Source organism: Pithys albifrons, chromosome 14 (genome assembly GCF_047495875.1).
Source record: "Pithys albifrons albifrons isolate INPA30051 chromosome 14, PitAlb_v1, whole genome shotgun sequence".
NCBI lineage: Eukaryota > Metazoa > Chordata > Aves > Passeriformes > Thamnophilidae > Pithys > Pithys albifrons.
Window position 1 is genome coordinate 1,644,672 of NC_092471.1, and position 10,429 is coordinate 1,655,100.

General features: G+C 53.8%; 1 protein-coding gene across 1 annotated transcript; it reads left to right on the forward strand.

Annotated features, from left to right (window-relative positions):
* Nucleotides 1–3,326: 3,326 nt before the first annotated feature.
* LOC139678691 (putative P2Y purinoceptor 10) lies at nt 3,327–9,947 on the forward strand. Its single transcript, XM_071569719.1, has 2 exons — nt 3,327–3,663; nt 7,756–9,947. The coding sequence occupies exon 2, from the start codon at nt 7,806–7,808 to the stop codon at nt 8,919–8,921; it is 1,116 nt and encodes a 371-aa protein (XP_071425820.1). The 5' UTR covers nt 3,327–3,663; nt 7,756–7,805; the 3' UTR covers nt 8,922–9,947.
* Nucleotides 9,948–10,429: the final 482 nt, after the last annotated feature.

Here is a 10,429-nt window from a genome sequence, read left to right on the forward strand (position 1 = left end):
CCCCAGCCTGTGAGGAAAGTCACACACTCACCACTTCCAGCCACTCCAGTCATGTTGCTGTGACGTGCAGGAGACCAGAGAGCTCAGTGTGAAGGTCCCTGGGGTGTGGGAGGGTGCCCTGCTTTGGGCAGGGACAGAGCTGGCCCAGCTGTGTGTGCTGGGCTGCCAGACGGGCTTAAACCATGTCAGGATGACCACGATGGTGACCCAGCTGGGGGGCAACAACTCAAAGCAAAAAGGGACCAAGGAACACCTGCAGCTTTCTGAAAGCATTTAAGAATCAAAGATGATCAGTTTGGTCTCCACAAACCCAGATGGGAAATCCAGAGCCTTTAGTTTGGGTTCTCCAAAACCTCAGTGTGTGTCTCCAGAGAGGAACAGGCAAGTCCAGAGTCCTGTTGAGAAGAACAGGATTTCAGGAGCCCTCAGGGCTGGTGGGTGCTGGCTCTGACCTGAGCTGCAGGTGCTGCTTCATCTGCCAGGGCTCTCCAACATTCAAAGGCACAACGTGCCAGGCTCCAGTTCCTGTAATTCACCCCATTTCCTGTGACCAGAAAACATGTTTATTATTTTGACAAGAGGAAATATAATTTCATGATGGTGCTCCTGGATTATCTCTTGTGCTGGCCCTGCTGCCCAGACTCACCAGCTGTAAAAAAGCATCTTCCTCCTTCTTGGGCAGACAAAAAAAAAAACAACTGTTTGAACACAGATGCCACAGAAAGGCAGAATTTAATCAAATCAAGAGGTTGGGAACAGCTACACAGGTATGTGAACTGTGGAGCTGAAGGGCTTGTGGTGTTGGAGCATCTCTGTGTCCAGACTGACCTGCAGGGACCTGCTCAAGGTTCAAACATGGTGAGGTCTCCAAGCCCCCAGCACTGACACAGTGCATGTCCCCACGGCACAGCCCTGGGCAAACCCACACCAAGGCCTGGGATCCTTCTCCAGAACATGAGCCACTCACCTGTTAACAAAACAAAAGGTGGGTTTTGCAGTGCCACCCCATTTTAACTGGAATCAGAGGTCTGGTATCACCCCCTGCTTTAAAGAGCCACCTGTGCACGACAGCAAATGTTTTTGGAAAGAACCCCCATGGGATTTAAGGCCTTTCTGCAGCCTCAGGTTCTGAGCTGCAGGATCCCTGGAGCACCTCAGCTTCATTTGCTTCCCTTAAATGAAATCACTCTCTCTCTGCACAGAGCAAACCCAAACTGTGCTGTCAATGCAGGACAACAACCAGCCCAGGAACACAAAACCTCTTCATGGCATTTAAATGTTTGGGGGATGACTGGTGCATTTTAACCAAAAATGCTGCTTTGTGGGCTAGAGAAGGGCTTAGCCCAAAGAGTAGGGGAGTGATTGACAATTATTTGCTGTAAAAATAAACCCAAGCTTCCCAAAAATGCTGCCTCTGTAGAGACAACTGTGCAGGGCTGAGGGGGACAAAGTGCTGGGGGGACTCAGCAGCCCCACGTGCCAATGGCTCAGCTCAACCCCCAGCCAGTGTGCACAGGGGTGAGTGGCTTTGTGTGAACAAACCCTCCTCCTCCTCCCCTGTTTTTCATACATCCTTCAGGTGCATCCTGTCAGATATTCTCAGTGCTGAGCCTTGAGAGATGCTGATTATCTGCATTTGGCCTCCTGCCCACAGGATACCAGGCTACAGGCAAAGACAACCTTCATCTGGAGCCCCAGGGAAAGTCTCCCAGTTATTTAAAAATTCCTTTGTGTCTTCTGCCTTTGAAAGGAGAATGTTGCCAAGTGTAAAATGCACATTAATACTGGTAATGAGCCAGAAATAAAAATGCTGAATGAAAACATGCTCTTGGTTGAAAGAAGAATGGAGAGGTTGATTGGTGTGTGTTGAAGGAGAAGGCTTGGTGTCAATCCATCACCTTTCATGGCCAGAAACATTGTGATCTTCCCCAAAAGTTCTCCAAAGATCCAACAAGCAGAGGAAGGACTTGACTTGGTTACACACCCCTTGCTATGGTCCGACATCCACCGACCTCTCCTTCCCCAGCTGTAAACAAGCAGCTAAAAATAGGGCTCAGGGATGGTGGATCTGCTGCTGCAGACACAGAAGTAGGATGTCCCAGGCAGGATATCCTGAGAAAACAGCCACTTCACTTTGGGATTAGCCTCTGACCTCTGGAGAGGGACAGGGCACGGTGCCAGCCTCCCATCTGGGATCTGTGAGTGCTTCTCCTCTCCCAGGGATCATCAGCTGCTGCAAAGGGTGCCCAGGAAGGAAACCTGGAATGATAAAGAGCTCCAGCATGTTCCAAATCCCTTTGCTGCCAGCTGAGATGACAAGCACAGAGCTTCAGGGTGCCCAGAGAAGTGTCCCATCCCTGGAAGTGCCCAAGGCTGGGTTGGACAGGGCTTTGGAGCAACCTGGGATAGTGGGAAGTGTCCCTGCCTATGGCAGGGGTGGGAATGAGATGGGCTTTAAGGTCCCCAATCCAAACCATTCCACGATTCCCTGATTTCTTGGCACAGAGAAACAAACCTGGCAGCTGAGTGGGTGGCAGAGCCAATGGACTGTGGTGCCCCCTCGATCCCAGACCCTGAACTGGGCACCAAAGGATATGGGAGCTTCCTTCTTTCATTTCTCCACCACAGCTCTGTTCCCACTAACTGTGAGGGGTCACAGGACCAGCTACAGAAAACTGATGAATAAATGGTTCTATTGATACATTACCTAGGACCAGAAAAGGGAAGATGCCAACAGCCAGATTGTCCATAGGAGCTCTGGAGTGAGAGATGTGACCCTGGACATCAGGGAAAACTGCCCAGCTGGAAATGAGGCAGCTCAGGAGTCACAGCACAGTATGTGCCTGCAGTGTTCAGCAGTGCAGGAAGAGGGTCATGCTCAGGTGGGCAGTACAAGAACCAAAAATCAGATAGATAGATAGATAGATAGATAGATAGATAGATAGATAGATAGATAGATATGCATATATAAAGGAAGGGAATTAAAGGAGGCAGAAAGAAAAGAAAGGGAATTATGTACGTTATGGGGTTTTTTACACAACAGTATTTTGGGAAAATCTCCACCTTAAACCATGGTTTTATTTCAGGAATAAAGTCCAAACCCTTTAGCTTCAGCCGGTAGCCTTGATAGTCTGAGGCTAACCAAGCTTCCAAGAAAATGAGGGAAAATTACTCCCTTCCAGTAACTTCCACTGGCAGAGAGTTCAGTTTTCCTTCAGCGAGCACTTCTTGGAAGGTTGGTGCTCCTGTGCTTTATAGCTTTGAGCAGGCAAGTGGCAAGTGCCCGCGGAGAGGAGCGGGAGCAGCGCGAGGGGAGGGCACCACCACCTCCCACCGCTCCTGTGCCAACAGCAGGACGGACATCCATGGTCTCCATCCCACGGCGCTCGGACCCAACGACGTCATCGCCTTCCCAGCGGCTCTCACGTCATTAGCCGTACACATTTTGTGAGGAGAAGAGAAACAAACTGCAGGATTTCCTGCTGAGCAGCCACTGTGCCGGGCTGCGGATGCCGCCGGGATTGCAGCGCCCCGCAAACATGTGGCTGGAGGTGCGGGCGGAGCGGCGGGGCTGGCGGAGGGGCACGGGGGGCACCGCCGCCCGGGCACTCACCGCTCCTTAGCATGGCTGTGCCCGCCCCGGGGCACGGCACGCACGGCCAGGTGAGTGCCAGTCCTGCTCTTTCCTCCGCTTGAATGAAACCTGTGCGGGTTTGAGCGACGTTATTGCTTTTTTTAGCTCCGCGGGAGATCGTATCGGGCAGCGCTGGGGCGACACATCCGTGCCCGTGCCACGAGTGTGTGGCTCGACTCCGGCGGGGGTGGGCACCGGGGGGCACGGGGCAGGCGGCTGTGGGGGGCACTGCCTGGCTCAAACCCCTCACTGGAACCCAAAGCCCCTCACTGGGATCCAAAGCCCTCACTGGGATCCAGAGCCCTCACTGGGACCCAAAGCCCCTCGCTGGGACCCAAAGCCCCTCACTGGGACCCAAAGCCCCTCGCTGGGACTCAAACCTCTCACTGGGACCCAAAGCCCCTCACTGGGACCCAAAGCCCCTCACTGGGACCCAAAGCCCTCACTGGGATTCAGAGCCCTCACTGGGATCCAAAGCCCCTCACTGGGACCCAAACCCCTCACTGGGACCCAAACCCCTCACTGGGATCCAGAGCCCTCACTGGGACCCAAAGCCCCTCGCTGGGACTCAAACCTCTCACTGGGACCCGAAGCCCCTCTCTGGGACCCAAACCCCTCACTGGGACCCAAACCCCTCACTGGGACCCAAAGCCCTCACTGGGACCCAAAGCCCCTCACTGGGACCCAAAGCCCCTCACTGGGACCCAAACCCCCTCACTGGGATCCAAACCCCCTCACTGGGACCCAAAGCCCTCACTGGGACCCAAACCCCCTCACTGGGACCAAAGCCCTCACTGGGACCCAAAGCCCTCACTGGGACCCAAAGCCACAGGGGCTGCCCTGACTGACAGTCCTGTTTACGCATTTCCCATTAGTGCCAAAATTAAACAAACAAAATCATTGCTTACAACTCCAGCCCCAGAAAACTCCACTGCTTAAAGCAGGAGCTTATTTCAAGCCAGAAGTGGATTTTTTTCCCAAGCCTGCTTTTCCCTCCAGCATCCCAGGGTGGAAGGGAGGCGGCTGTGCCTCCATCCCACGGCTCTCCTCAGCCGTGCCTGCAGTTCAGCTTTAGCCTGGCCTGGCCAAGCAGCCCATGGAAAAGATGAGGAGAGTCTGCCAGAGAGTTGGGAGCAGTAACTGCAGCAACAGCAGCGGTGTGGGGCTGGGTGGGGCACAGCGTGATTCACAGGAGCCGGGCTGTTCCAGCAGGGACAGCCACAGAACGCCTCCAGGAACAGATGCTGCCCTGAAACACTCTGAAAATGAACCACGGGTGTTCCAAGAGCTGCCTTGGCCTCCTAATTAATTGCAAAGGGTTTGATGCTTAATGAATTGCGGTGCTGCATCCATGGGCAGAGAGACTGATCTCCCCCCTTGGAACTGCAGCTGGAGAAAACTCAGCTCTGCCACTTAAAAAAGTGGCTTCTGCTCAGAAGTAAAGCCATGTGTGGATGAAATGGGAAAATCATCAAGGAAAGGCAGGGAAGGTTCTCCACAAGATTTATAAAGTTGCTGAACAAAAGTCTGGCCAAAGCCCAGGGAGCACCTCTGTCCTGACACCAACAGCAAAGGGGGAGCTGGAGGGGCTTGGGGCAAGGGGAAAAGTGGAAAACAGCAAGAAGTTTAAAAATCCATCCTCCCAGGAATTGTTGTAGTGAACAAGCCTGGCCTGAACCCAGAGCAGGGTGGAGATCCCTCCTGCCTTCCTGCCAGTGCCCTCTCAAGCACTGCCACCCAAAGCTGTGTCAGGGACCAGGAGTGGCACCCGGCCCTCCTGCCAGGAAACAGGCACTGCTGTGCTCCCAGGGAAAGCCAAAACATGGGGAAAAACAGCAGGGAGGCTCCTCATGGATAAGTTTTAGGATCTGGGCTGAGACACCGAGCAGGGAGGAGACAGTGGGATGGAGACACTGGTGCTCCACAATCCTCTTCACAAGCCCGCACCAGGTGCCACCTCTGTCACTGGAAAACTGTGACAAAAGCTGCTTCCTGCCACCTTTGCCTCCCTATCCTGCAGGGATGTGAAGACAAGGTGTCCTGCTGCCCCTTTGCCAGGGTTAGACAGACTCAGTGCAGAGGGCACTGCCCTGCACCAGCCCCTTGTGGGGTTTGAGGCAGGGAGGGGCAAACACAGGGACACTGCAGGGACCAAAGGGGTTTGTTTCCCACTGTCCCCTCGTGACAGATGTCCCCTCTCATGCCTTTCACAACTCAATGAGGCAATCAGAAACCTCTGACACAGTCAGTAGCCCAAAAGTGCCCTCACACAGCAGTCTGGGTTCCACTTCAGCCTTGCTTTCTTTGCAGCCAAACCCTGGAAAAATAATACGAAGGGAAGGCAGTTTGGGAAAGGCTCAGTTTGGATGGCACAGTGTGAGCACCGACCCTCCTCACATCAGAGGAGGGCAGTGGGCAGCCAGCAGAGGGGCTGGGGCTGCATTTTATGTATTTATGTGTATATAATTATGTAAAATACATATTTCCTCCTGCAACTGAAATAATAGTAACCCAACCCAACCAAAGAGCTGCTCAGGTGAGGAGGAGCAGGGGGGAGAAGCCTTCACCCTGTGCTGGTCACCATCATGGGGTGGTGGAAATTCATCCCTGTGGTGAACCCCAGGCTCAGGCAAACTGCACCGTGGCTGCTTCTTAATTAATTAATTACCACTCCTGGGGGACTCTGTGACAGTGACAAGAGGTGCTGAGGGCTCTGCCAGGCCCAGATCCAGGCAGGACAGGGCAGGGCAGGCTGCCCATGGCTCCCAGGCTTGTTCAGGGGGAGAATCTGTGTTACAGATGATGCTCCAACTCCTTGCTCTGCTGCTGCTGCTGCTGAATCTCCCCTTCTTGAAACAGCAGATTGTTTCCCATGGGCTCTGTTCATGAATGGCAAAATCCATCACCTCTTCAGAGAGCACCTGGGACCTGCCCATGACCCACTGCTGGTCCCTTCAGCGCTGGCTGGGTGAGGTGGGACAGGCAGATGGGTGAGAATTTCTGCTTTAACTAGAAGGGAGAGGCATTTGGTTTCTTGCGTGTCCTGCGCAGTTGCTGAAGGATAATTTGTGATGCTGAGGGTTAATTCCTGCTGCTGAAGGATAATTTGTGATGCTGAGGGTTAATTCCTGCTGCTGAAGGATAATTTGTGATGCTGAGGGTTAATTCCTGCTGCTGAAGGATAATTTGTGATGCTGAGGGATAATTCCTGCTGCTGAAGGATAATTTGTGATGCTGAGGGTTAATTCCTGCTGCTGAGGGATAATTTGGGATGCTGAGGGTTAATTCCTGCTGCTGAAGGATAATTTGTGATGCTGAGGGTTAATTCCTGCTGCTGAGGGATAATTTGTGATGCTGAGGGTTAATTCCTGCTGCTGAGGGATAATTTGGGATGCTGAGGGTTAATTCCTGCTGCTGAGGGATAATTCCTGCTGCTGCAGCACGATGCCTGCACAATGTGCCGGAATCGAGTTAGCAGGACCAGCAGAACAACTGGCGTGTGTTTGGCCAGTTATTAGCTTATAAACCCAGCCTTAAATCTGGACCCAGAGCTGATAGACCTGCCTGCACCTCTCCCACTGGCCTCTGCTCCAGCCAGCTGCCTGCCAACACCAGCATGTACAGATGTTAATTATTCTTTTGGCTGCTGATTCACACCAGGTCTCTGCAAGGATCTGCAAAGACACTGTCTAGATCCATTTAAAATCCCTATTTATTTGCAGTTCCACCAAAATTGCCGGTAGACATATCAGAGAGCACCAATTTATCAGTCTGATGGAAAACTTAATGAAATAAAAGTGATCCTGAAAAGCTGCAGGGAGCTGCAGAAGCTCTCTGGCATTAGCAGTAGATGCTACAGAACCCAACAATCATGTCACTGTAACTGGGGCACCTCATGAGATCCTGAGGAGCACATCTGAAAGGAGATGGGTGGAAGATGCCCAGGTCACTCCCTGCAAGTGGGGTCTGGCTCCTCACCCTTCCACTCACACACATGACTTGCACATGCACCTATGTACATACACCTACACATGACTTATCCTTCTGCACTAGACTGAGTAACTCCATGTGGGGGATTAGTGGGGAGTTTTGGCTTTACAGCATCTTTTTACTCTCTACAGAAACCCTCCACCTGCCTTAACCACCCTGTGAGCAAAGCGACTCGGCCGAGATGGAGAGCAACGTGTCCTTTGGGAACTGCAGCGACCCCCAGATGTCCTTCCAGTCCACCCTGTACGCCACCACCTACACCCTCATCTTCATCCCCGGGCTCCTGGCCAACAGCGCTGCCCTGTGGGTGCTGTGCCGCTTCATCAGCAGGAAGAGCAAAGCCATCATCTTCATGATCAACCTGGCCGTGGCCGACCTGGCCCACGTGCTCTCGCTGCCCCTACGGACGTATTACTACATCAACCACACGTGGCCTTTCGGGAGCTTCCTTTGCCAGGTGTGCTTCTACCTGAAGTACCTCAACATGTACGCCAGCATCTGCTTCCTCAGCTGCATCAGCATCCAGCGCTACCTGTTCCTGCTGCACCCCTTCAAGGCCAAGGGCTGGAAGCGCCGCTACGACGTGGCCATCAGCGCCGCGGTCTGGCTCTTCGTGGGGGCCGCCTGCCTGCCCCTCATCATCGTGAGGAGCCCAGCCCTGTCCAGCAACATCAACACCTGCTTCTCGGACCTGGGGGTGAAGCAGCTCAGCCTGGGGGCCTCCATCGCGCTGGTGACGGTGGCAGAGCTGTTCGGGTTCGTCATCCCCCTGGGCACCATCGCGGGCTGCACGTGGAAGATGTGGCAGTCTCTGCGGGAGGGCCCGGCGCCGCTGCAGAGCGCGGCCGAGAAGCAGAAGGCGCTGCGCATGGTGCTCATGTGCGCCGCCGTGTTCTTCATCTGCTTCACGCCCTACCACATCAACTTCCCCTTCTTCATGATGGTCATCGAGAACCTCATCCGGGACTGCGCCGTGCACCGCAGCGCCCTGCGCTTCCACCCCGTGTCCCTGTGCCTGGCCAGCCTCAACTGCTGCCTCGACCCCGTCCTCTACTACTTCATGACCTCCGAGTTCCAGGACCAGCTGCTGCGCCACGGCTGTGTGGCACTGCGGGCACGGCTCCCACAGCGCCGGGGCAGCCTGTCCACCACCGGCCCCGGCCACGACATCCGCACGAGGAGGAGACACTTCCCACGCTTCAATTTTGGGTCCCTTCCCAAGCTCTTTGGGCGAATAAACAGCGTGGACATCCCCGCGGCGCCGCCCGACGAGCTGCTGCTCGAGTCCATCTCCTGAGCAGCAGCACCTCTGGCCGTGCAGGGGCTTCTCGGCGCTTGAGGGGGGACTGCAGTAGGTCTCCAAACACACCTCGAACTACCCTTGTGTGCCACAGACAGCAGGATCTGACCCAGCAGGACACTGTGATGCCAAAGACTTGCTGGTTGCCTTGTTGCTGCTGGAGGCTGTTGCCTTATGCCACTCTCCATCGGGATATTGTTAAAATCCCTCCCAAAGCCATTATTGGTGCCACAGCTCCTCCTGTGCTGAACACAGGGCGTTCAGATCCCTCTCATTTTGGTGTTTCAGTGCTCCTGAAACACGTTTGTGAGAGTTGAGAATCCTGACTCTTGAGCTGCGAGCGATGGCTCAGCCTTGGCACAGCTCTGGGAGTTCTGGCTCTGAACGTGGGCACTGCAGCCCATAATAACCCAGAGCACCCACCACACTCACAGGAGGCTCTGGATCAGGACAGTTCGGTATCTCCATGTAAACTGAACCTCTCTCCACTACAAAGACCCATCACCCAGACCTAGTCCAGCCTAATCTGGACTACAAGACTGTAACTGCACCGACATAGACAAGCAAAGAGCATTAAACCTCCATCACCCCAGAGCTGAAGGAAGGGGGCAAACAAACTGGGCTCAGCTCAACTGCTGGGAAAGGCACCCAGAGCTCAGCACCCCTCCTGGGAGCTCAGGGCACTCAGCTGGTATGGGGGGATGAATACTTGGAAGACAAATAGTGATGGATATGCCCCAAGCAAAGAGGAAGATGAAAGACCTCTCCCAGGGCATGTTTACTCACAGAGACCTGGTGTGAGCTGCAGAAGTGAGGACTCGTGTTGGTGTTGCTGTTTCTCGTGTTGTGTTATCTGTCACCTTGCTGACGCCTGTGGTTGCACATTAAGATGTTATCCAAACCTTCAGTTTTGCTTTGACTACCAGAAAACGTCCCAACCCTCGCTGGGTACTGAGAAAAGTTTACAAAACTGACCCAAGTACATCCTGAAAGCTTCAAACTCTGAGGAAATAAAATGATCCCAACACATATTTGAGCTTCGGGAGTATTATTTTAAGTGCTGTACATGCTCTGAGAGCAGATGTGGTGCATTATAAGAATAACGATATAATTTGGGGGTGGACACCCCAGTCTGGGGCTCAGGAAGATGCCATTGTCACCACAGCCCCTCACAGAGTGGCCAGTGTAGGGGCTGTGAGACTTCCTCTTTTCCTGGGCCAAGGCAATGCCAAAAACCCCTCAGGGAATTGCAGAAGTAAACACAGGCAGAGGGGGTTTGATGGAAAACAGCTTTTCCCATGATTGGATGCACATTTCCAACCCATGCAGCGTGTCTGGGAAGCACAGACAGGGCAGGGGTTTATCCCCCCAGGGCTGAGCCTGGAGAGGGGATGGATGGGGAGATCCAGACAACCTGGAGGAATTTGCTTTGGTACCCACAGTGTGCCAGGGACAGGCAGGGAACACCGGGACAGGGAGAGAACACCGGCACAGGGAGGGAACAC